Source organism: Gorilla gorilla, chromosome 8, assembly GCF_029281585.2.
Source record: "Gorilla gorilla gorilla isolate KB3781 chromosome 8, NHGRI_mGorGor1-v2.1_pri, whole genome shotgun sequence".
In the NCBI taxonomy this organism is placed as follows: Eukaryota; Metazoa; Chordata; class Mammalia; order Primates; family Hominidae; genus Gorilla; species Gorilla gorilla.
In genome coordinates, this window is record NC_073232.2 from 96,578,548 (window position 1) to 96,604,969 (window position 26,422).

Here is a 26,422-nt window from a genome sequence, read left to right on the forward strand (position 1 = left end):
TGGGAGAGGTGGTCCAGCCTGGGGAACAGGGCAGGAATGGGTTGAGATCACAGAGAGGGGGTCCTGATAACCCCTTACCATCTGCGCCCGTCCATCACCCTTTCTCTTTGCCTTTGGTCTCACGCGGCTTATAGAACCTGCTTAGACTGCTAAGGCAAGGCCCTCTCGGCCGCTCCACTAACTTTTCTTCTGGAATGCTTAGCTCAGAGAAGACGGCTAAGCCCCTGAAAGTCACAGAGGAAGTTGATGAGAAAAGAAAACTCCTGCGAAGCCCAAGCCCCACCAGGACTTAGGCACCCTGGGAAAGCCTCAGGACAACTTGGGGGAAAGACACTCCTGTCCCCCATGGTGTCCTCCTGTCCAGGACCCGGGGCCGCCGGCAAAGGGGGCGTGGTGGGCGGGGAGTCCTCTTGTCACGCCCTCCTGCCCCCGCCCGCGGCTGGGAGCCTGTCGCTCCGCTCTGCGCCGCTAATTGGTCTCGTCAGGCGGCCGGCAGGAGCAGATCCGAGCCGTGTCATCCTCTTAGCGCCCTCACGCCACCCGCCGCTCCCGCCCCGTGCCCCCTCCGGCCGCGGCTGCAGTCGCCGCTACCCCCATTGTGGTCTCTGCCCTCCCCGCGGGCCCAGGGCATGCTCCGTGCCCCTGCGCCCGGTCTCGGCGGCGGCAGGCGACACTCCGCGCCGGCGGAGACATGAGGCGCTGCCGGTGGGCCGCCCTGGCCCTGGGGCTGCTGCGCCTCTGCTTGGGTGAGTGGCCGCTGGGCCGCGCTGGCCGCGTGGATGGCGAGGGAGGTGGGCGCTGGCGTCACCCAGGTGGCCAGAGGGACATGGTCCTGGACCACTTCCAGAGTGGGACTCGGGCTGGTGGACGGGAGCGGAGAAGTCCTTCCATCTTCCTGGCCCATTCGGTAGTGGGGAGTGGGGTAGCGGAGTAGTGGGGAGCTCTGGGGCGCTTCTCCAGAGCTGGCATCCTAGAGCCCCAGGGTTTGGCGTCCGGACCCCCGCTGCTCTCCGCTTGCTGGGAACCAGAGCTGTAGGCTTGGTGGCAGCTCGATGCTGCGTGGGGCAGGGGATAGTGCCCCGACTCGCGGCGTGACCTTGGCTGGGGCACTGCCCCTCTCTGAGCGCGGGTGCAATCTGCCCATTGATGAAGGAGGGGTTGGATTGCTACCTGGGTTCTAAGCACCCACATGCTACGTGTCCCTGACAAGCCCGAGCCCACCGGGGGTGGAGTGGGGGTCAGGGGCATCCTCTGGGCGGCGCCCCAGTGGGGTCCCTCGGTGCACTTGGGTTGGGGAGGCGGAGCGCCCTCCTGCCCAGTAGCTGGGCCTGACGCGGGACCGCGCTGGTGCGAAGCTCCCTCCTGGTGTCTGGGTGTCCTTTGCCTGGGTGTCCGTCTGTTTTGTGTTCTTTTTCCAGCTCAGGCCAACTTCGCCCCGCACTTCTTCGACAACGGGGTCGGCAGCACCAACGGAAACATGGCTCTGTTCAGCCTCCCAGAGGACACCCCTGTAGGTGAGTAGCCCTGGCACCTGCTCCCGATAGGTCTCCCTGGGGGGTGCAGGCAGACTTAGAACACAAAGTGCCCCAGGCACCACCCAAGTTGCTGCGCGCGCCCGGGGGCTCCTTGTTTGCTCTCCGAATTCCCCTGGGCAATGGCAGGAAAGAAGGTCATTGCTGCCATGGCGACTTAAGTCTGGCCAGTCCTGGAGACCAGGGCTCCCCCCCCCACAGACAGGGTCGCCCCGCGAGGCAGGCAGCTACAGCGGCCCCTTATGGCTGTGTGACCTTGAACAAATGTATTTACCTCCCTGAGCCCCAGGTCTCTAGGCTTTAAAACGGCCTAAGAACATCCAACTTGCTGAGATATGCAGAGAGAGGGGAGGAGAAAGGGGAGATTTCACACTCCCTCTCCCTCACTTTGTGGGCAGTGGGAACCCGGGGAAAAGGGAGAGCAGAACAAAGCATGCACCTGGCTCAGAAATCCCTGCAGAACCAGGTCCAGGCATCAGGGACAGTGGTGCACTGTGGGTCACCCCTCCTGCCTTAATGGCTGCTCCCATTTCCCCTTCCCTGTACCCAGAAGCCCCTCAATCTTGGATCCTGAGAGAGGAGTTATTACCAGCCTGAGCAGAACATAGGCACTACAGTTAGGCACGGCAGACCTGCACCTGCTCTGTAACCCGTGTTATAGATTACAATCTGGAAAGTGGCTGATCATCACATCCACCCGCTGTGAAGAATAAACATACAAAGAGGGAAGCAGCCAGCAGGGGTGAGGCCAGCAATGAGCACCAAGTTCAGGGTGGTACCTTTGGCACTGAGTTGAATAGTCACTTTATAAACAGCTGAATCGTTGGTCCTGAGCATCTGCCACTTTTAGGAAAAGTTGGGTCTCAGATTCTATGTCTCTCCACTGTGTTTCTTTCCAGGCTCTCACGTATACACCCTGAATGGGACAGACCCTGAGGGAGACTCCATCTCCTACCACATCAGCTTTGACCCCAGCGCTAGAAGCGTCTTTTCTGTTGACCCCACTTTTGGAAACATCACCCTGGTTGAAGAGCTGGACAGAGAGGTATGGGGAGGTGTGGGGAGTGCTTCGGGGCCGCTGCCTGTAGACAGACCTCAGTGGGCTGAAGTTCACCTGGAGCACATTGGTTAGAACCTCTCCGCAGGGTAGGGGATGAGGGGGCACACCCCAGGCACATCCACTCTGTGAGATCTCTGGGCCACTTCTCATCAGCAGAGTGGGCTTTACTTTCATGCTCCTCCTTCACACAGAGGGAAGAGTGGGCTCCTTTAACGAGCACCTGCCAGCCCTGCTAATCTTTTAAGCATGTTCCATTAAAAATAAATCCGTTTGCACTTTGAGGTTTCTGAAAGAAACCTCACAAAGTGATTTTTCAAGTCTGTCCTGGGAGAGGCACAGGAACTCAGAGCAGGTCAAGGCTGGAAAGGGTGGTTGGGAGTGAGTCTGAGTTTGGCAGAGCTCCTCCGCTCTACACACTTGAGAACTTGCAGGCAACAGGGCATGGGCTTTTTCAGACCGCATAGCAGCCTGGTGTGTGGCTAACTGGACCTCAGCTGTGGGGATGCTGCCAGCTCGTGACAGCCTCCACTAGCTGCAGGACAGGGTAGAGAAAGGAAAGGGAGGTCTCAGGGACTGCTGTGGGGACACAGCAGTGGAGCCTGACTGTGCTGCCAGTACCCCACTCCCTGGCACCCGCGGGATCTGGCAACATCCGATACCCTTCCCCATTGAGGTCTCACCATATCCTGGGAGCACTGAGACACCGTGGATGTGAGCCTCTGCAGAGCCCTGGAATGTAGAGAGGTGTGGAGAGAGAAGGGGAGAAAAGGGAAAAGAAAGAGGAAAAGTCTTTATGGGACCTTGAGCACACTAAGGTCGACATCTCGCCTCACTGTGGCAGGAGAGTATTTTCTGTTGGAGCCCCAACAGACCCTCTGGGTCTCTGAGTTTATAAGAACCCTGGACACAAAAGTCCCAAAATAAGGTCTCAAGCATGGGGGGAGGCAGCTTTCTACTCTGCCAGGCATGCTGTCACCACCACTCACCCTGCTCCAGGGATCTATTGGCACGCCCAGACCTCCTCTGATGGGTGCGTGGGGCAGGGAGAGCTCAATCCAGCCACGGGGGTCCTATGGCATGTCAGACTCCTGGACACTCACTCAGTCCCTGTGCTTCACAGATGGAAGATGAGATTGAAGCCATCATCAGCATTTCTGATGGCCTGAATCTGGTGAGTGCACACCCAAGGCAGTCCCTGGCAGCCTGCAATATTTGGGACTGAGAAGGGTGAGGCTGGCACGATTCCTCCCCAAGCCTTCATGGGGGCTTTTCTGCAAGTTTAAGCTAGGGCCCAGCAAGACCTGCCCAAAGTGCCCACAGGAGAGGGCTGCAGCAAGGCCAGGGGGAAGGAAGGAAAAGAAGGAATGGAGAGATCAGGCTCTCTGAGCTGAGCTTCTAATGGGTCTAACCCACATTCCACAGCATCTCCTCAAACTTGCCCTCCCCATCTGCCTCCCCCACCCAGGTCTTGCCCTCCTGCTCAGTCACCTGAGCTCAACACCCCACAGCAACCACTTTCTCTCAGCGATCATCAGTGCTCCCTGGATAACTCAACAAACCCCAGGGGCTCACTGGCCTCCAGGCTCCCTGACCCCAACTGCCTCTGAAGTTGTCACTATGGAACAGAGTCAGATCTGCCCACTCTGAGGCTCGGAAAGCACTAACAGCTGGCCTCCACCACTGGCGGGATGAAAATTAAGCTTCTGTCTGGTGTTCCAGGACTCCTCATTGGGCACCATCTGCCTTGCTGCCTTTTCTCTCACATCCACCCCACCCAGGCCATAATCTAGCCATAAATCTACTTCCATCCTCAGCTCACCATGCATTTCACTCCTCTTTGCCTTTGCACATACAACCCCTTCTTCCTGGCACACCTTTCTACCTCTTTCCTTCTGGCAAACTGCCTCATGGATTAATTCTCACTCCTCTAAGAAGCCCACCTGCTCTCCACCACCACAGCCCAGGAACTCTCAACCCCATCGGATGCGTTTACACAGGCCATGTGTGTGCGCTGGTGCAGTGCAGGGGCCCCGCCCTCAGTGCCTGGCATACTGCTGCTATCACCTTGAGGAGATCATAAAGTGTTTTTTAATATGCTGATCTTTGCCCTGATATCCCAGCCACCATGACTACTGCAAAATAACACATCATCAGACAGTCTTCTGCCTCCAGGATGAAACACACACAGTGTTTGGCACTAAGAGGCTGCTTAATGTTTATTACATTAATGAATAAAAGAAGGAAGAGAGGGAGAGAGAGAGAGGAGGGATGGGCAGAGACATGTACCTTGGAGTGATAGAGGTCGCTATCCATTCATCCTTCAGAAGGTCTCATTGCACTGGCTCTTGACCCCTCTGCCCCTTCTCAGGTGGCTGAAAAAGTCGTGATCCTGGTGACCGATGCCAATGATGAGGCGCCCAGGTTCATCCAGGAGCCTTATGTTGCCCTGGTTCCCGAGGTAAGTGAGGAGCCGCTAGAGGGGCTGATTTTCCCACCCCGGCCCATAGCCTACCACTGGGGCTGCCCTGTGGCCTGGCCATGGCTCACTGCCCTGTGGAGAAGCTCTCTGTCGCCACCTGCTCCCTCCAACATTCGCTTTTATTCCAAAGGAATGTTCATTTGCTTTTTTCCATTATACATGTTCAGTGTAGAATTGTGAAATGTGTAGAAAAGTAAGAGAAATTAGAGTTTTCAAAATCACCCTCGCTGTCTCCAACTTGAGACATTGTTAAATTTTGGTGTATTTCCTTCTAGTCCTTTTTGTCATTATAGAGTTTTGTTTTTTTTTTTTCTGTTTGTTTGGCATAGTTGTGATTATACTAAACATATGCTTTCTATATGCTATTTGCACTTAAGTTATAACATAAGCATTTTCCTCATTAATTGTAAAGTTTGGGTAACTATCGTTTTAATAGCTTCCATCAGGTGAACAGTCTATCATTTACAGAATCATTCCCTGATGTTTGGATATTTAAGGTGCTCTAAATTTTGCTATCATGAGACACATCAACTTCTGAGCATCAATTTGTTTTTCATTAATTAGGATTCTTTCCTTAAGATACAGTTCAGGATTTGAAATTACTGCATCAAAAGCACACATGCCCACAGGGTGTTGCCAGATTGCTTTTCCAGAAGGCACCTGTTTGCTCCCTCCCTGCAACAGGAGGATTTTTCTCCTCTGCCCCTTGACAATACTGAATTCTCAAAGTTTAAAATGTTTGCTAATTCAGGCTGGGCACAGTGGCTCACACCTGTAATCCCAGCACTTTGGGAGGCCGAGATGGACAGATCACCTGAGGTCAGGAGTTCGAGACCAGCCTGACCAACATGGTGAAACAGTCTCTACTAAAAATACAAAATTAGCCTGGCATGGTGGTGGGCACCTGTAATCCAAGCTACTCCAGAGGCTGAGGCAGGAGAATCGCTTGAACCCAGGAGGCAGAGGTTGCAGTGAGCCAAGATCATGCCATTGCACTCCAACCTGGATAACAAGGGCAAAGCTCCATCTCAAAAAAAAAAAAAAAGTTTGCTAAGTCACTAGGAAAAAGATGTCTCATTCTTGCTCTAAAATGTAGGTATATGGTCCCTGGTGATCCTAAATATGTCTGTGGTTATGAACCATCTCTTCCTTTTTGAATTGCTGTTTCATAGGTAGACCTTTTATCTGTTTGGGGTCTTGGTTTTTTTCTTCTCCCTCTCTCCTTGAGCGCATCCCCCAGTCCCTCACCACGTCTTTTTGCTCCAATTTCCCTTTCCCTCTTTCCTGCACCCTCTCTGAGCCCAGCCCCCACTGGGTGCTCACACATTTTATCCTCAATTGTTCACCTCTTTTTGACACTTCACTCCCCGACCCCACTGCTGCATGCCCCTATGCCTCTGTCCCCCTGAGAATGCTGTCACTGTCTCTGACCCTCCCCTGTGGCTGTGACCCCCTCAGGACATACCTGCTGGGAGCATCATCTTTAAGGTCCACGCGGTGGACAGGGACACGGGCTCTGGAGGGAGTGTCACCTACTTCCTGCAGGTAAGGCAGGACACACAGGACCTAACCTGGGGCTGGGCCGGAGGGGACACCTAGATGGCCCCTACCTCCATCGCCCAGGCCCTTAGGTCGGTGCCTCTATGATTCCCGAGAAGGACATGAAGGGTTGGGATGGGCAGGAGGGGATGTGAGAGGGACAGAAGCCTTCTTCCCCTGATGGGCCCATCCTGGCGTCCTCTAAGTCAGCCTGTCCCCTCCCTCTTCCGACGTCCCCAGGACCCTCAGCCCTCCACATCCCCAGCCCTTTCCCCAGGGGCTGCCACATGGGTGGAGAACCCCGTGTAGGCCCAGAATGGTCAATAGAAAAAAGAGCAGAAGAGACAACACTCAAAAGAAGCAGAGCTCTGATTCCCCTAACAACACAGGCCCAGAAGTCCCCTGGACTGCACGGGTGCTGGAGAAACCCCACCCCTCACAACTCCCATGACCTTCAGCGCGTTATCTAACTTTCCCAGCTCAGTTTCCTCATGTATCACAAGGGAGTGATAAAAACACATCCTTGTTGCATTGTTGTGAAAACTACATATGTGTAAAGTCCCCAGTAACAGCACCTGGCACAAGCGCCTGACACTACCCAGCCAGAAGGGCCCCCAGGGACCCTACCAGAGGCCGGTGCTCCCTGCCTGCCTCCTTCAGGCTACACACCCTCTCCCCCGATGCCAGGCTGCCTGGGACTGGCCCGCAGTCACTTGCTTGGTGTAGGGTTTGAAGGTCCCAACGTTTCTCTCCTTCACTGTGACTTTTAACCCCTGGCTCCCTCCGGGTTAGATTACTCCGCAGACGTTGCCATCTGCTGGACCCTCCAGGCCAGAGCTAAGCCCAAAGCTGAGCCCAAGAAAATTTGCTTTCCAGCTGAGCAGGAGGAAAAACAAAGGCCCAAAAGGGAACCTTGTGTTTTTCACTGAGGGTGTGGGAGGGAAAGCCCCAAGTCCTATGAAGGAGAACCTGGGACCAGAAAAGCTGAGTGCTCTGAAGTAGGAACCTCAGCCCTGAGGTCCTGTAATGAGGGGCAGTGAGGACCCTCTTCAGAAAGCAGAGCGGGCATTCCTGGGGCTGGCCTGCATTCTTGCTGAGGTCCAGCTGCCCCCTAATTCTTATAGAACCTGCACTCCCCATTTGCCGTGGACCGCCACAGTGGTGTGCTGCGCCTCCAGGCTGGGGCCACTCTGGACTATGAGAGGTCCCGGACCCACTACATCACCGTGGTCGCCAAGGTAACACAGCAGGACAGGGGAGCATCCAGTGTCTCCTCAGCCCTTGGGTTGGAACCAAGTTAGGTTCTACAGGGGAGTGGGGGCAGTTTGGAGAGCAGGAGACATGATGGGCGTGGGGAAATAGGGAGCAGCTGCTCGGAATTTTTCCTGCCTGGACATATTCTCCAGGGAGCCTGGGGTCTGTGGGCTGTGGGAGGGCATATGCCTCCTCGAAACTAATGGGCCAGGATCCCCCAGGTAAGACCAGGTGGGATGGCCAAGAGAATGGTGTCCCCCTCAGATCCTCAACAGCATGGCCTCTGGGCACCTCCCTCTCACTGGCCAGGCTTGCTCACCCACCTCCTCCTCTCTGTGCGCCCAATCACCCCTTCTGAGCCTCAGTTTCCTCATCTGCCCACCCCTGAAGCTCAACTACGTTCCTCATATTTCTGAAGTGTGTGGTGTGGGAAACATTGGAAACCAGCAGGTGCCCACCAAAGCTTCTTCCCCCACAAAGAGCGCAAAACCCTAGCAGTCCCTCTAGGCCCAGCACTTTCTTTTGCAGGCAAGCCCCTGCTGGTCACAGCCTGGCTTACAGGCCATCCCACTGCAGCCTGTACCAGGAGGCCCGAGTCAGCCTCGCCTGCCCATAGCTGCACGGGCTGGGCTGGTTGCACATCTCCATTATGATGCTCAGTGCGGGGCCCAAGTCCTGCTGTTGTGGGTCTCTGACACTCAGCACAGGCCAAGCACAGAGTAGATCCTCAGGAGGTGCTTGAGGCTTGGTTTCTGGCTGGGAGGGGGAATTTAGCTCTGAATGCCCCCTCTCCTGCCACTCATCTGATATGATTTCTCTGAAGAGAGAACTAACCCCACTTGCAAAGGAATGGTGGCACTTTAACATTCCCAACACTCCTGTGAGAGAAGAATTATCTCCGGGTGACACAGAAGCAAACAGAAACTTGGAGAGGACAGCTGGCCTCACAGCCATAGGGGGCAGAAGCCAGGTTCTCACGGATTCTGTCCAATTCCACATCTCAACTTGTCTTCACTCTCCTGTGGCCCCCGATTCTTCTGCAGGATGGCGGTGGGAGGCTTCATGGGGCTGATGTGGTGTTCTCAGCCACCACCACGGTCACGGTCAATGTGGAGGATGTTCAGGACATGGCCCCTGTCTTCGTGGGCACACCCTACTATGGCTATGTGTATGAGGACACCCTTCCGGTGGGTGGCTGTCCCCCTCAGCCAGCGATCCCTCCAAATGCCTCCTGCCCTGACCCTTGTGATTTTAGGGACCCCGTGCTGGAGATGGCTGGGCTGGTCCCGGTTGCCCTCCTCACACAGAGGCCAGCTCTGGACTCACCCAGCCTCAGGCCATGAACTGGCCCTTTTGCCCCCAACTAGACCATGAGCTCCCCGTGGGCAGAGACCAGGCTGGAGCCAGGCCTCGCTAGGCTACAGCTTAAGAACTCTGTGCAATTGAATTGCTTTCTCAATTTGCGTTTGTCTGATTATTCTTGACTTTTTTTTTTTGGAAACGGAGTCTCGCTCTGTCGCCAGGCTGGAGTGCAATGGTGCAATCTGGGCTCACTGCAACCTCTACCTCCTGGGTTCAGGCAATTCTCCTGCCTCAGCTTCCTGAGTAGTTGGGACTACAGGTGCATACCACCATGCTCAGCTAATTTTTTGTATTTTTAGTGGAGAAGGGGTTTCACCATGTTGGCCAGGCTGTTCTGGAACTCCTGACCTCAGGTGATCCACCCGCCTTGGCCTCCGAAAGTGCTGAGATTACAAGTGTGAGCCACCGCGCCCGGCCTATTATTGACTTTACAAAGCAAAATGAAACACTTTTTGAGGACCCAGTGGTGGAGACGGGCTCAGAGTGAGGGAGAGAGATGCCGGACTGCTCTGGATGGGGGCTGCAGGGTGGGCCAGCGTAGGCCCAGGCCATCCCACTGAGGAGCTAAGGGGAGGAGGTGGTGCTGAGGGACAGGGCTCAGGGTAGGCTCCAAGGGAAGAGGCAGCACCTGGGCTGGGTTAAGAAGTAGCCTGGAGTTGACCAGAGAGAAAGGCTTGTGTAGGGGGGCTTAAGAGGGGACAACAGGCAGAAGTCAAGCAAGACTTATATAGTTGGGGCAGCCCTACGCCCAAACCCTTCCAGCAGCACCAAAGGCCCACAGGACAAAATCTTAATTCTGGGACCTCGCATTTGAGGCCTGGCCTCTCTCCCACCTCTTCCTTCATGCACCTCTGGGGTGGGATGAAAGCAAAAGATGGAGAGGGCAGTGAAAGTAAGGCTAGAGGTTAGGGAGCAGTAGAGGCAAGGGCTGAGTGTGGTGTGTGGGCCAGAAGTTGGTGCAAGAGGCCTGAGAATCCCTGGATAGCACAGGTACTGACCCCTACTGGCGAGGAAGAAGCAGGGGCTCAGGCTATCCCTCCAGCCCTGGAGGCCAGTGGGTGCTTCGATCCCCCTGCAGAGGAGAGCAGGGCCATGCTCCACGGCCACATAGAGGCCTGACCCTTTCCTAGGTGGGGGTAGCACCTCCTTTTCATCATGGGGACATTGTTTGGGGAGGGGAGGGCCCCCATATTGCCCATCAGGCAGCGGCTGTTCCTGTTTCCCCAAGGGCTCGGAGGTACTGAAGGTGGTCGCCATGGATGGAGACCGGGGAAAACCCAATCGAATTCTCTACAGCCTTGTAAATGGTGAGTCTGAGCAGCTTTGGGGGCTGCAGCTTTGACTCTCTAGGTGACCAGAGCAAGGTTCCTCAACCTCTCTAGATCCCAGCTCCCTCACCTGTAGGACCAGGATTACAAGATGTATGGAGAGAAAGGGCTGTGCCCAAGACAAGCAAGTCTCTGGGTTGTGTGCTTCGGTCCCTGCCTGTCATGATATCCAACAGCCAAGAGAGCATGGGGCAGGGGCGCTGAGAGCAACACGGAGGTGCTAACCCATGCTCCTCTCCCCCTGGGTATTTGCTCCTTGATGGGAATGCGTGGCAACATTTCTCACACTTTTTAAGTGGCTATGTATTTTCCTCATTCTTTTTAATTGTTATCCCACAGCATATAGATGAATTAAATGAATCAAATGCAGTGGTGATATGGCATCTCCCTAGTGCTAGCCCTATATATGGACAAGAAAACTGAAGTTCAGAGAAGCTGAGTAGGCATCCCAAGTTTCCATCATTGTATTTGAACCTGAGCCTGCTAGCTCCACAGTCTGTGCTCTTCCTACAGCTGGGCAGCAACTGAGCCAGATGAGCTGTCCCTGGGCCAGGCCAGGGCATCGCATCTGGTGCCTGGTACCAGAAGTGTGCATGTCTTTATGCCCCGGCCTTTCTCTAGGACATGCCTGTGCATACTCACTTTCCAGCAGCTCACATGTGGGCTGCCAGCCTCCTTTCCCCAGCCTCACAGGACCTCAGCTGCCTTCCTTCCCATCACCACTGCAAACCTTTACCCAGTCCTTGAGCACCCACCCCATCTCCTGCCTGTCCCACTCCACACCCTCCCTCTCCTCTCTTTATTCCCTCCCTCCTGTCCCTTCTTTCCCCCCTCCCCTTCCATGTCCGTCTCTCACTGTATGTCCTCCTGCTTCCTTTCTCTTTTCTTCACACACACACACACACACACACACACACGTGCACACATGCACATATAGTATTATGCATAAGAAAAGGGACACAGTATGGAACGTGGGAGCTGGACAGAAGTGAGTTCAAGTCCCAGATCTGCACTAACTGTGTAGCCTTAGACAAGTTACTTAGCCCCTCTGAGACTGTTTCCATGTTGACAAGACACAGATGACAGGATTCCATTCTATGAAGACTTCCCTAGGCAATGCAGGAGGATCCTGTGGCACGACTCCCCTGCACCTCCCTGTGGTCCTGTGCAGAACTTCAGGGTGCATCTCTCTTGACAGGGAGCGATGGAGCCTTTGAAATTAATGAGACATCTGGAGCCATCTCCATCACTCAGAGCCCGGCCCAGCTCCAGAGAGAGGTGTATGAGCTGCATGTACAGGTACCCTCCCTCTAGCTTTGTCTTCCCTGCCCACCTTTGGCCCTGGAAGGCTATAAAGGTGAAGACACCCAGGCCCTTTTTCCTGGGGCCCATAGTCTGGGGAGGGGGCTAGATGTTGTTCTAAAGAGCACCTGCGCCAGACATGAATTCACAAACAGGGAGTCACAGAAAGGCAAGAGGAGGTGCGACTGAAGCAGCAATGCCTGAGCATGGGTGGGATCCTGCAGGTGCATGCTGCCAGAGGTGGGCATTGGGTGGGTGGGGGTGGAGTGAAAGCATTCCAAGACAGGAAAGTGCAGCAAGCCCAGGCTGGAGGGGAGAGAACTGATATATTGGGGGAACAACAAGGAGTCAGGTGAGGCCAGAGCAGAGAAAGATGGGCAGCCTGGACAAGGAGGAAACGTGGACTCCCAGGCTGGGGCCAGAGGAGCAAAGGTCCTGAATGGGAGGTATGGATCTGTCGCTAGAGCCGGGCATGTGACCTGTGAAGTCACGCAAGGACTATACTTAGGAGGATCCCACACTAAGCTTAATGCTCGCTGTTTGCTGTCTTGGAATTCTTAATAATTTCACCAAGGGATCCCATATTTTTATTTTTCGCTGGGCCTGCAAATTATGTAGCTGGTCCTACCCAAGAGCAGTAAGGAGCCATTGGAAGGTTTTCAGCAGGATTACAGCCACTTGAAAAGTTCACCTGGCTGCTCACCAGACCAGTGGAGTTCCCAAATTTGGAGAGTTGGGCCAACCAAGATTTTCAGGATCCACTCCCGGGCATAGGAATTCAGTGTGTTTGGGGCAAACCCAGGAATCTGCGTATTATAAGCACCCAGGTAATTCTGGTACCAGTCCCAGCCAGAATTTGAGAACTCTGGTCTCAACTTGGGTTCAGAGGGAACTAGATGAGAGGTAGAGCCATCGGCCAAAGTAACAGAGGAAGACAGCCTGTGGGGCTGAGGGTAGGTGGGATGGAAGAAAGGGACAAATTGAAAAGTATGCATGAGGCAGATTGCACAGAATGAGGAAACTGGCTGATCTTGAGGGAAAGGGATGGGAGAGGGATAGATGAAGCCCAGGTGGTCCCGTGCCGTCAGGAGTACAGGACAGCAGGCAAGTGAAGTAGGTGAGGAAGGATGCATTTGAAGGCTTGAGGGACATGCAAGTTCAAACATCAAAACTTGGGCATACAGGTTTGGAATTGTGGGAGAGAATGTCAACCTACAGGTAGCTGTGGAAGGCATGGGAGGGAATAAAGGCACCCAGAGGAAGAAGAAGAGAGAGGACAATTGGCCAAGCACAGCTGCGGGAGCTGTGTGAAGAGGCTGAGAGTGAGGAGGAGGAGAGGGGCAGGTAAAGGAAACCCAGGAGGGATCAGAGAGGTTGAGGAGAAGATGTGGAGAGCAGAGTCACATTGCTGTGGGAATAGAGCACTTGGGAAGGAGAAAGAGTAGCAGTGCCACATACAGTGTGGAAGTCAGGTTGAAGAATCTGAATGAGGGGTGGGATGAGAATCAAGAGGGATAGCAGTGAAAGTGTCAAGGAGTGGAGTCCAGGTAGGGTTATTTTAGGATACATAAGACCAGAGCATGCTTACAGAACAAGGGAAAGGTGGTCTTGAAGAGGTTCATAGGATATCTGCCACATGGTTCACAAGGTACCTATGGGCTCTTTGCCCTGGCTTTGTAGGCTGTATTAGTTATCAGCTGCATAACTAATTACCCCAAACTTAGTGGCTTAAAACAATACACATTCATATCTCATAGTTTCTGTGGTTCAGGACTCCAGGCTCAGCTTGGCTGGGTCTTTGGTCTCCAGGTCCCTCACATGGTTGCAATCAGATTGTCAGCCAGGACTGGGGTCTCATCTGCAGGCTTGACTGGGAAAGGGTTGGTTTCCATGCCCACCCAATTATTGGCAAGACTCAGTTCTCTGTGAGCTGTTGGACTAAGAGGTTCAGCTCCTTGCTGGCTGTTGGCTAGAGGTCACCATTAGTCTCTGTTAACTGTAGCTTCCTGCTTCATCAAAATCGGCAAGAGAGAGAGTTCACAAGACAGACGTTACAATCTCTTGTCATGTAATCATGAAGTGATAGCTTGCCATCTTTGCCATATATTATCAGTTAGAACCAAGTTGCTAAGCCAGGACACACTCAAACGGAGGGGATTATACATTCTGCAGGGGAGGTAGGAGCTGGACCATATGAAGGGTTCACCTGCCACACAGCCATAGCCACTTGTCCCCATCCCAGGTGACCGAAATGAGCCCTGCGGGGAGCCCAGCTGCCCAGGCCACCGTCCCAGTCACCATCAGGATTGTGGACCTCAACAACCACCCGCCAACATTCTATGGAGAGAGCGGACCCCAAAACAGGTTTGAGCTGTCCATGAATGAGCACCCACCCCAGGGAGAGATCCTGCGGGGCCTCAAGATCACCGTCAATGACTCCGACCAGGTGTGTGGTCCTGCCCTCTGCTCTGCCTTCTCACAAATGGTATGAAGCCAAGGTCCCAAAGCTAAGTGGGTCTGCATCAACCTGCTCTGCGTATGTAGCCGGGGCCAGGTGGGCCACAAAATGAATGAAACAAGAAGTTGTAACCAAGGGGGAGAGGAGGGAGAGTAACCAATCAAAGACTATCTGCTTAGCCTAAAGGCACTCACAGTCCATTCACAAGGAAAAGTCAGATGCAGAAACTCTCTTAATAATATCTCCCAGGGTTAAGGGCACGTGAAGACTTCTATATAGTATGATTATGAATTTCTATCATCATTCATCTTCCTTGTTTCCACTCTCCAAATTCTCTAGGGAGCCAATGCCAAATTCAACTTGCAGCTGGTGGGACCCAGGGGCATCTTCCGAGTGGTTCCACAGACAGTCCTGAATGAAGCCCAAGTCACGGTAATTGTGGAGAACTCAGCTGCCATTGACTTTGAAAAGTCCAAAGTATTAACCTTCAAGGTAGGTGGTGCCCAGAATTCACTGCCCTGAATGGGAGGGTCCCAGGAATTCATACCAGTATCTTGGTTCATTCCTGAGGGGTCTCTTGTCACTCTCTGCCCTTCCTGGCCCTACTCTTTTCTTCTCCAGCCCTCTGCCCCTCCTGCAGATTGCTCACAGATCCAGCCTCACTGAGCTTCCTGGCTTCCACACCACAACCAGCCCCAGGAATGCAGGTGGTGGTGTGGGATCAAAGGAAAACTACCAATATAATTTGCCATGTTAATAGATTGAATAAACTATTTTATTATCAAGATAGATGTTTTATCATATGCCTTGACATTTGTCATCTCTTCTGATAACAATCTTAGCTGAAGAGGAAAAAAATACTTCTGTGATATCATTTGTAATTATGTAAAATCATAAATGTATTATAAAATGCATATCATATATGAACATATATAATATGTTAATAGGAAAAGTAAATACTTCATTGACACTATTAAAATTATCTTATTTATAATTATACACATATACACATACTCTCCTATAGCCTGCATCATGCTTAAAAGTGAAATACTATTATAAAAGCCATCCATGAAATTAGGAACAAAGCATGGATGCCTGCTATCACCACTACTATTTCACACAATTCCTGAAATAACATTGTTCCTGGATAAGGAAAGGAAATAAGAAGTTCAAACTTTAGAAAGGAGGAAAAAAGACAGTCATTATTTGCAGGTGATGATTGTTTGCTTAGAGAATCTGAGAGAAAAGACAAAAAAAAAAAAAGAAACTCTTAGAAACTCAGCAAAATTGCCAACATGGCTGATTACAAAGTTAATGCACAAAATCCAGTAGTTTTCCTACATACAAAAAATAATAAGAAAATATGGGATAAAAATTATCTTTTACAATAACAACCAACACATAAAATTTATAGGAATTACCATAAGAAATATGGATCATGCAAATGATGAAAAATGCTAAATTTCACAAAGAGACATAAAGAAAGAGATGTAAAGGCATACCTTGTTTAAAAAGTTCAAACTCTCCTTAAGTTAATAAAGAATTTGGTTGGGCGTGGTGGCTCACGCCTGTAATTCCAGCACTTTGGGAGGCCGAGGGGGACAGATCGCTTGAGCCCAAGAGTTTGAGATCAGCCTGGGCAACACGGCAAAAGCCCATCTTTACAAAAACTACAAAAATTAGCCAGGCATTGTGGTGCACGCCTGTAGTCTCAGCTACTTGGAAGGCTGAGATGGGAGGATGGCTTGAGCCTGGGAGGCAGAGGTTGCAGTGAGCTGAGATAGTACCACTGCACTCCTGCCTGGACCATAGAGCCAAGACTCGTTTTTTTTGTTTTGTTTTTGTTTTTGTTTTTGTTTTTTTTGTTTTTTGGTTTTGTTCATTTGTTTGTTTTGAGACAAGAGTCTCACTCTTTCCCCCAGGTGGGAGTGCAGTGGTGCAATATTGGCTCACTGCAAACTCCGCCTCCCAGGTTCAAGGGATTCTCGTGCCTCAGCCTCCCGAGTAGCTGGGATTACAGACACACACCATCACACCCGGCTAATTTTTGTATTTTTAGTAGAAATGGGGTTTCACCATGTTGGCCAGGCTGGTCTCGAACTCCCGACCTCAGGTGATCCACCCGCCTTGGCCTCCCAGAGTGTTAGGATTACAGGTGTGAGCCACTGCGCCTGACCTATTTTTTTGTTTGTTTTTATTTTTTTAAAAAAAGAATTTAATGCCCCCAATTAACTCTTCCCTAGAATGTCCTTTGGACAGGTGGCAATAAGGCTTGACAAAATTAAACTGGTTTTTATATGGGCTAATAAACTTATAAGAATAGTTAAGACAATTGGAACTGGAAAGGATATGCAGCTCAGTGGAACAAAATAAACTGACCCCAATACAGATGGGAATGATAAGAAAGCTGGCATTACAAGCCAATTGACGGGGTAGGGGAAGATGTCAGGCCTTAGAGGTGACCCTTACAGGAATAGCTGGTTGGCAGCTGCGAGGAAGACCGGGAGACATGGCAGATGGATGCCACATCAGTCCTGGGGAGATGAGGTGGGAAGGCTCTCCGCAGCGTGAGTGCCTACCCAGACAAGTCCCCATTTTCCCCCCTTCCCAGCTCCTGGCTGTTGAAGTGAACACCCCAGAGAAGTTCAGTTCCACAGCGGATGTTGTGATCCAGCTCCTGGACACCAATGACAATGTCCCCAAGTTCGACTCCCTCTACTACGTTGCCAGGATTCCTGAGAATGCCCCAGGGGGCTCCAGCGTGGTGGCTGTCACAGTGGGTTGGGCACTGGCCCAGGGACTGGGTGGGATAGGAGGCCTTGTGAAGCCAGACAAATCTGGAAGGTCATTGCAGTTTGAATGGCAGAACCCACACTCATTAGCTGTCCTTGGACAAGCTACTTGCCCTCTTTTAGCCTCAGTTTCTTCATCCATATGACGGGTATTACAACATCTCACAGGACTGTAATGAGGATATATGTGTAAACAACAATCACAGGGCATGGGACCCATCCCCTCTTCCTCATTTATAAAGGAGGAATGAGTGTTTTCCAGATCTAAATCTCTTGGCTGTTTCAATACTTAAAACTTCTTGGAGGAAAACTAGGGATCCCGGGCAGGTCTCTCCACCAATTTCTCCCCAGTTGGGCAAACCCCAAATCCCCTTGCTTTGTGGTTGAAAGCAACCCTCAGGGCATGGGAGCTGCCAACATACCCTGACAAAGAGGCACGTGCCACCCAGGGCTCTTTCTCTTCCAGGCTGTGGATCCAGATACAGGACCCTGGGGCGAAGTGAAATATTCCATCTATGGGACTGGGGCAGACCTGTAAGTAGATCCAGAATCCAGGACAGGGCCTTGGGCAAGGGGGTTGGAAGGCTGAGGGTGGAGGAGGTCTGTGGCAGAGGCAGGAGGGGCCTGGGAGGGACAGGAGCCTGGGTGAAGAGAAGTGGAGAGAGGCAGTGGAAAGCTGAAGCAGAGGGTGAGGAAGTTCAGGGCCCAGGACCTCAGGAGCCAGGCAAGCAGGGCTGGCTGGGGAGGGGGCAGGCCATAGGAAGAGAGAAAGACTATAACTGGAGTTGCTAAGCTGGTTAGTGATAGATGGGTGAGTCCACATGTGGATCTACCTCACTTAGATTGCAAGGATAGGAGGGAGCAGGTGGGACACTTTGGAGGAGCTGCATGACACCTCACTGCTGCTTCAGGAGGCAGCTCATTATTGCAGGCATGTGTATGTATGCACATATGTGTGTATGCGTGCACACCCATGCCTATGTGCTCTGCCTGGCAGCTTCCTGATCCACCCATCCACTGGGCTTATCTACACCCAGCCCTGGGCTAGCCTGGACGCTGAGGCCACTGCCAGGTACAACTTCTATGTGAAGGCAGAGGACATGGAGGGCAAGTACAGCGTAGCTGAGGTGTTTATCACACTGCTGGATGTCAATGACCACCCCCCTCAGTTTGGAAAGAGCGTTCAGAAGAAGACGATGGTGCTAGGGACCCCAGTGAAAATTGAGGTGAGTTTTGGAGGCAGCTGAGCTCCCCTAAAAGCCTGGGTCCAGCAGCTCCAAGAGATACTGGGGCATAAGAATTTCATTGAAGATAAAATTTTTTGGCTTCCCACCATGGACAAAGGAGTTTAAGACATTTTGTGTATCCCCATCCCCACCTCAACAGAGAATTAAACTCTGAGAAAGAAGACATTGCTATTCAACAAATGAAAAAAACACCAGATGGGTTAAGTGTTTGGCTTGCCTTCACATAGCTGGTCTGCCTGCTTTTCAAAAGAGTGGTTTTCTCACTGCACTTTGTCATTTTGCCAATGTGGCAAAAAGGATGAACTCTGAAACCCAGCAGACTTGACTTTGAATCCTGACTCCCTTTCTTATACCTCTGCATCCATGGGAAACCACTTTGCATCTAAGCTTTCATTTCTGCATCTGTAATATGGATTCACCAATATTTGCTTCCTAGACTTGTTCTGAGAATGGAACCGGCTAGCCCATGTGTAAGACCTACGTAAACCCTGGCTTATAGGAGGGCATGCATTCTGTTCCTTTCCCAACTCAATCCTCTCAAAATAGGATCAGGACCATTTCCCATCAACCCAGCAAGCCCCATATGATGTGCTGATTTAGCCAGTGTACACAAGGATTGTCCCCAAAGCCCAGCTCTGTCTGTCTCTCCCTGTGCACAGGCCATAGATGAGGATGCAGAGGAACCCAACAACCTGGTGGACTATTCCATCACCCATGCAGAGCCCGCCAACGTGTTCGACATCAATTCCCACACGGGGGAGATCTGGCTCAAGAATTCCATCCGCTCCCTGGATGCCCTGCACAACATCACACCTGGAAGGGACTGCCTATGGTCCCTAGAGGTGCAGGCCAAGGACCGGGGCTCCCCATCCTTCAGCACCACAGCCTTACTCAAGATTGACATCACAGATGCTGAGGTGAGTACAAAGCCATGGTCAGGAAAAAGGGGTCAGCAGGCCAGCTCAGACCTCTCTGCAACATGGGCAGAGCGAGAAGGACCATCTCCAGGCTTCCTCCAAAAGACACTCAACCTTATCAAAGGCAGCCTGTGCCATCAAACACACAGTCTTTGGAAGCGGGTTGAGTTTCTAGTTCAATACTTATTAATGGTGTGACTTTGGGCTTTGCTAAGCCTCTGTTACCTTTCCTGTAAGATGGGATAAGGATGCCTCCTTCACACGGGTGTTGAAAAGCAGAGTGAAGTCATTATGTGTAGCTCTCAGCTCAGTGTCTGGCAGAAAAGTAGTCACTTAAGAGATTCCTGATACATCTGGGCAGATGGACCCCCTCCCCCACTTGCCACAATCAAAGGCAAGTGATCTACCATCTCAAGGACAGACTCCAGCTAAAGCAGGAGTTCTGAATCCAAAAGAGGTTGCTCGCATTGCGTTCTGTCTGAGCATATTGTACCAGAGAGTGGTCTGCACCATGCTGGGTCTGCGTGCATTTTTCTGGAGAGCTGCATGCATCATGCTCTCTCTGTGTGCATTTTCCTGGACAAAAGCCATAGTGCCTATCCGATTCTCAAAGGGACTCCTGACTCCAGAAAGTTTAAAAACCATTAGGCTTAAGGAAGCACATGCCTACTCTGTACTCCAGGGACCAGGTGGGAACAGCTGAGTGCAGGGAGTGGCTTTCTCTTTCAGACCCTCTCCCGGAGCCCCATGACTGCCTTCCTGATACAGACCAAGGACAACCCCATGAAGGCCGTGGGTGTGCTGGCCGGCACCATGGCCACCGTCGTGGCCATCACTGTCCTCATCTCCACCGCCACCTTCTGGCGCAACAAGAAGTCTAACAAGGTCCTGCCAGTGCGGCGGGTGCTCCGCAAGCGGCCCAGCCCTGCGCCCCGCACCATCCGCATTGAGTGGCTCAAGTCCAAGAGCACCAAAGCCGCTACCAAGTTCATGCTCAAAGAGAAACCTCCCAATGAGAACTGTAACAACAACAGCCCAGAAAGCTCTCTGCTCCCGAGAGCTCCGGCTCTCCCTCCACCACCCAGCGTGGCGCCCAGCACTGGCGCAGCCCAGTGGACCGTGCCTACCGTCTCTGGCTCTCTCACTCCGCAGCCGACCCAACCCCCACCAAAACCCAAAACTGTGGGAAGCCCCGTCCAGTCAACTCTGATCTCTGAGCTCAAGCAAAAGTTTGAGAAGAAGAGTGTGCACAACAAGGCTTACTTCTAGTGTGTGCCCTATGACCCCCCATCCTTCCTCCGCCCCTGACCCCCACCACCCTGCTGCTCGGACTATGCTCCCCTTCCTCTGCTCCTTAAGGTCACTGACCCCTGTTTTGCACAATGGTATAATCCCCACAGTCCTCATCTCTACCGCCACCTTCTGGCGCAACAAGAAGTTGCGCTCTGACAGGGCTCTAGTCAGGGCCTTGGGCAAGACATTGGGCTATAGGATGCAATTGGCAAATACGTCCCCGTTACTCAAATCCTTGGCACTACTACAATGCCCTCCATTCTTCAGGGCTGAGAATTGACGAGAAGCCAGCTCTATGTGTCTTCTACTCACCCATCCCAGACCTCACAGTCCTTCAGGTTCTACTGGGATCTCATCATCAACCTTAGTCAAGCAGCAGGACCCTGGCCACGTGGAGCAACACTGACTAGAATCTGGATCCTGACGCCTGCAGCTGAGAGCAGGAGCAGGAAAAGGAGGCTCAGCACCGTCTCAGGCTGGAGGTCAGCGAACCTCGTGGGCTGTAGGAAAGCAAATGTAGGTAAGGGGAGAGCAAGGATGCACAGAAAACACACTGACTGTGGGACTGTGCCAGGATGCATTTGGAAAGATAGAGCATTCTGTCTGGGCAGAGACTGTGGACCCTGGTATGCCCACGTGGGACAAGGGACACAGAGGTGGAAGATGGGCCTTGCCAAGAGTGAGGGCAGATGTCTCCAGCCAGGACTGCCCTGAGCCCCAAAATGTCAAAGCTGGAGCTATAGAGGTAGCCCTAAAGGCAACTAGAAGAGCATCAGGGCTGCTCTCTGAGGAGCTGCCCCACCAGCCATCCTTGAAGAGACAATTCAGGGCAGTTGATGAATATCAGGGCTGAGATGTGGGGAGACTTCCGTTTTTATCCAGCTCTTCTGCTCACATCGCGTAACCTTGGGAAAGCTGTTTAAAGTCGCTGATCATCCTCTTCCTCATCTGTAAACGAAGAAAGTAGGCCCTGCCTACCTCACATGCAGGTCTAGGGTGAGGATTGAAGAAAATAGTGGTGATGAGGGCTTTAACCAAGTGCAAAGCGGCATGAATGCAAAGTATTTTTCTGCAGCCCAGTTCTGTGGGTGCAGCTCTTCCAGAAAGTATTAGGAGCCTCACAGCTACTCTGCCAAGCGCCCCAGCAGGCACTGTGCTGGCCTTAGGGGCTACCACTGGATGATGGCATTGCCGTGACTCACACACCTCTCCTTCTGTTCTTCCCTCACTCCATCCCCGCTACCGTCCTGGCCAGCTACCATCAGAGAGAACCAGAGCTCCAAGTCTTTAATTTGCCAAGATGAAGAAAATAAGTTCCCAAGGAGGGAATGCTTTGCCTGAGGCCACACAGCAGGTTGGTGGCAAGGATCTTGTCTAGCCAGGGCAGCCCTCATCAGCTTGTGACAACCTTCTCCAGGACAGAAGTCATACAAGGCCTCTGAGGTTAATACAAATAGGTTGTGCCCTGCTTTAAGGAACCTGCTATCAGGAAATCTACATGTGTGCACAGAGAGAGAAAAGTAGAACAGTTCTTTGCATTTGGCTCTACTTACTAACAACCCCTCTAGAATACATTGGTGATTTCATTTAAAGAGATTGTATGCACTTGTGGCTTTCCTGATTTCTGAGTCTGTGTTTGGAGGTGTTACTGAGATGTGCCAGTGTGCAGAATCCTTGCTGGGGTTTCTACAGTCCCCAACGTGAACAGTATTAAGCAAGAGGTGGACTCGAGCAATCCAGGAGCCCAGACTGAGCAAATAAGTACTTTCCAGCCTGTGTTTCAGGAGAGGACTGTGCTGGATCATGCTTGCCCTCCACAGGGAATACAGCATCCTTACAGCTTGCATGCAATCAACCTCTTTTGTAAATGGAAAATAAAGTCTGTTACCCAAAGGCCATGCTGATCCCCTGCTCCCTGCTTTCGTTTATGTTTGCTGACCTGTGGAGACCAGTCTTTCTGACACACAGTGAAGCTCAACTTGCCTCCTGGCTGCTTCAGCAGGTGGATCCATTCTTCGACCCCCAGATCTGACTCTAAAGAAGGCTGAAAATTTTTGTCCAAATTGCCATGCAGATGTCTTGAACAGCAGGACATTTTCAGGCCTTGTCTACTGGACTTTTCTCCCAAACAGGACAAGCCCAGGCAGGGCTGCATGGAGAGGAATGGAACCTGGAGCTAGAATTAATTGCCCACTCTCGCACCCTACCAGTGCAGCCCGGCAAGGGCAGGAATTGGGAGGCCTAGGGTGGGCATGAAAGCTTGGGAAGCACTGTCATCTCTCAGACAGGCGTCCTAAAGACCTCTAGGCTGGAAGCTCAGGCTTGCAAGTGGATCCGGGACCGAGAGTGGTCTCTTGGACAACCCCAGGAACTTGGACCAAGGCAGAGCCAATCTTGCAAACTGGCCATGGATGGGGAAGTGCCCAGTAGCCAGCATGAGCCACACTAGGAAAGAGGAGGAGGGTGCAGCCAAACTTAAGGCACTGGCAAGTGTTGTCAGCACTGGAGGAGACCCCGCCATTGGGTGAGGCCAGCCAAGTCCCTGTGTTACGAATGGTGGGCCAAGGGGCTGTCTGCTCGGTCCCAGTAGGACAGGCAGAGCTCCAGGCTGGCACCATGGTAGGCCTCCAGGGAAAGAGCCGGGAGGCAGGAATGGCACACTGGGCAGGCTTGCCCATTCCTGGCCCTGAGAATGGAGCTGTAGCCTCATGGACAATAAATGGATGTGACGCCAAATACTGTGCAGAGTCATTTTCCTCCTGCGGCTGAGCTCAGATCTTCCAATCACATGAAATAACAAAGTCCTTTACAGTTTGACAGCCCTAGGTCTGAATTCTGGTTCTGCCATTAATTGTGACTTTGGGCAAGAGGTCAAGTCTCTCTGGGCCTCACTTTCCTCATTAACACAGGGTGCAAAGTATGGTTGCAGAGAGGATGAAAAGAGCTAATATATGTAAAGTGCCTAGCACCGGCTTTGTATCTACTTACACAAGCTCAGTAGACACTTGCCGTGACTGTGGCCCACATACTAGAACACCATGTCCTGAAAGAGAGGACCCCCTCCATGCATCCTCACCCCCCATTATGTTTCCACCCACCTGTAGGTCCAGAAGCTTTTACTTCATGCTAGAAAAAGAGAAGAGAGTGGATCCAGAGGGGAGTGGAGGACAGGGCAGATGCCACAGCATCTGTGGCCTGTGCAGCCGGCAGCCTGCATTTGGGCGTTGACATTCCAGGGGAGTTAGGAACAATGAGAGGTCCCTAAGAACTTGTGGAACTCTGTCCTCAAGCAGCTGTCCCTCAGAATCCTGCTGGAAAAGTGTGATCAGAGCTGGGAAGGAGCCACCATGCTCTGCTTCTCTAAGGATTTCCGTGATTCTATTTTTAGGGACTGAAGGCGTTGAGGGAATCCAAGGCCAGTCCACCTGCCAGGGGTGTTGGCATCTGTTGACAGGCAGTGGCACATCCTGACAGTCTTCAAGGGCCTTGGCCACCAAGGGATGGAGAGGGAGAATGGAGAAGATGCCACATGAGGAATGAGGCAGGAGACTGGCATGTGCCACATGGAGGACCCCTTAGGAAACTCACAAACAACCTAGGGAGGGGTTCTCTGAAGGGCCTAGTTTCCAGAATGAGGTGGTCATGGCTTAAGCGACTATCATTTGATCAACAAAGCAGAGTAGCAACAGGCTGATGTTGGGGACATCGGTTTGATATTATAAAATCGTGCACATGTACCCCTTTTGAGGCCTGAATGAGGTTCGGTTATTTATTCATTTCTCAATAATTTACTCAGCCATTCCTAGGGTGACAAGTTTGGAGTATATCTTCTGTGCCAGGCTCTCTTCTAGGTGTTAGGTGTATGTCTCTAACAAGATAGAAGGAAAGAAGAAAAGAAAAAGAACAACATTCCTCTCTTTAATTGCTAATCGCCTGGGCCTAGGGAGTCTTCATTTTAAAAGCAAGTAGCCCTGCTTACAAATGTCTCCTCAATCAAAGGCATTTGCCTTAAACTTGTATGGTCTAAACTCTAAATAAATAAGCTTCTCAAGGGTATGACAACTATATCTGAAACTGTAGCATCTTTTCAACATGAATTAAACAGAACATGTGAAGGATGTTAGCCTAGATATCATGTTATTACATATATATATTTATAAGTATACACACATATGTAGTCCTAATAAGATCTGATATTCCAAATGGCCCTGTCTATGTGCTGAGTCACATTCAAAGAAAGCACAAACTGATGTAGATGCCTGAAATGATGGTAACATTTATTATTGTGACATTTACTGAGGGTTTACTATGTGCCAGGTATTGTTCTGAGAACTTTACATGTTAAAAAAAAAAGCCTCATATAATTACCAGAATAACCCTATGAGGTAAGGACTGTTATTATCCCCATTTTACAGGTGAGAAAACTAAGGTACTATTATTATTCTATTTTATAGGTGAGAAGACTAAGGTACATGAAAAATAGTAACTTCCCTGGTACAACAAAGTCAGTAAGAAAACCAAAATTTAAGCCCAAGAAACCACATTCCAGCCAGGGTCTATTCTTGCATCCCCACTGCGAAATTGCCTTATTCAATCTGAGTAATGTGAATCTTTACTCTAGGGTTTTTCAAGGGGCAGCCCAAGCATCTTAAAAAGTATCAGATTCTCAGAAATCCTCCCTAGACCATTTTCCCTCTCCCTAAATTTCTATGTTTACAGAAGCAACTGAATACTTCCCTACTCACCAACATGCTCCTGGCTCTCCCCTGCACTGCTTGCCGCTCTTCCACAGCCCTTCTCTCGTCCTGACCCCTCTGTCTCATGTGCACCACCAAGCTTCTTTTGCTTGGCGTGAAGGTCTGAGCATCCACTCTCACCTTCATGGTAGCCCAGGCTATTTCATGATGGTGGCACCCTCAAGATCCGTAGACCACTGTATTAGTTCGTTCTCATGCTGCTAATAAAGACATACCCAAGACTGGGTAATTTATAGAGGAAACAGGTTTAATTGACTCACAGTTCTGCATGACTGGGGAGGACTCAGGGTGGAAAGGGAAGCAAACATGTCCTTCTTCACATGGCGACAGGAGAGAGAAGAATGAGAGCTGAGTGAAGGGGGAAGCCCCTTATAAAACCATCAAATCTTTTGAGAACTTACTCACTATCATGAGAATGGCATGGGAGAAACTACCCCCATGATTCAATTACCTCCTATTGGATCCCTCCAATGACATGTGGGGATTATGGAAACTACGATTGAACATGAGATTTGGGCGGGGACATAGCCAAACCATATCAATCACCCTTGATGCTATGGAAGGAAGTACAGAGAGGCCATGAGGAGTACAAGTTCTTTTCTTGCTCCAACCACTTTTCTTCAAAAATTTATCATAGGAAATTCCACATTAATAAATTATCTACTACATTACATGTATGTGTGTGTTTTACACATGTGCATATCTAAATATATATATATGTCCATCTAATTTTAAAATATATGCTCTTAGGAGTGATAATAACATTGTGGTTATGTTTTTTAAAACTTCATCTGTTAGACCTCAAACTAAAACATTTACAGGTAAACTGGTGTGAAGCTTTGTATTTGTTTTAAAACACTCCAGTTAAAAAAAAATGTTGAGGGCAAGGACAAGATGAAATAAGCTTGGGAAGTGTTAAAACTTGCTGAAGGTGACAGAAGAGGAGGAATGAGATTCTCTCTACTTTTGGCGTGACTAAAAATTTTCATTTAAAAGTTATTTTTGCCAGGTGTAACCCCAGTACTTGGGAGACTTTGAGATGGGAAGATAGCTTGAGGCCAGGAGTTTGGGACCAGCCCAGGCAACATAGTGACCCCTGTCC

At 51.1% G+C, this 26,422-nt stretch overlaps 1 protein-coding gene across 4 annotated transcripts; it reads left to right on the forward strand.

Annotated features, from left to right (window-relative positions):
- Positions 1-467: 467 nt before the first annotated feature.
- On the forward strand, positions 468-25,600 carry CDHR1 (cadherin related family member 1). Of its 4 annotated transcripts, none has more exons than XM_004049696.5 (17): positions 468-746; positions 1,419-1,514; positions 2,432-2,577; positions 3,713-3,763; positions 4,961-5,050; positions 6,530-6,616; positions 7,735-7,848; positions 8,908-9,051; positions 10,455-10,533; positions 11,753-11,853; positions 14,099-14,302; positions 14,654-14,806; positions 16,926-17,090; positions 17,573-17,640; positions 18,104-18,332; positions 19,013-19,270; positions 20,000-24,922. In XM_004049696.5, the coding sequence occupies exons 1-17, from the start codon at positions 692-694 to the stop codon at positions 20,537-20,539; spliced, it is 2,580 nt and encodes an 859-aa protein (XP_004049744.2). In that variant the 5' UTR covers positions 468-691; the 3' UTR covers positions 20,540-24,922. The 4 variants fall into 4 exon arrangements, with proteins under 4 accessions (XP_004049744.2, XP_004049745.2, XP_055208066.2 ...); XM_004049697.5 differs by lacking the exon at positions 20,000-24,922 and adding an exon at positions 25,018-25,600 and having other exon boundaries at positions 469-746; XM_055352091.2 differs by having other exon boundaries at positions 688-1,514.
- Positions 25,601-26,422: the final 822 nt, after the last annotated feature.

Bases quoted from the DNA above. Each gene is read 5' to 3' on its own strand.
- CDHR1 (XM_055352091.2), top strand. From the start codon at position 1,190: ATGCTACGTGTCCCTGACAAGCCCGAGCCCACCGGGGGTGGAGTGGGG. The intron at 17,641-18,103 runs GTAAGTAGATCC...TCTGCCTGGCAG, and splicing joins TATGGGACTGGGGCAGACCT to CTTCCTGATCCACCCATCCA. The intron at 18,333-19,012 runs GTGAGTTTTGGA...CCCTGTGCACAG, and splicing joins GGACCCCAGTGAAAATTGAG to GCCATAGATGAGGATGCAGA.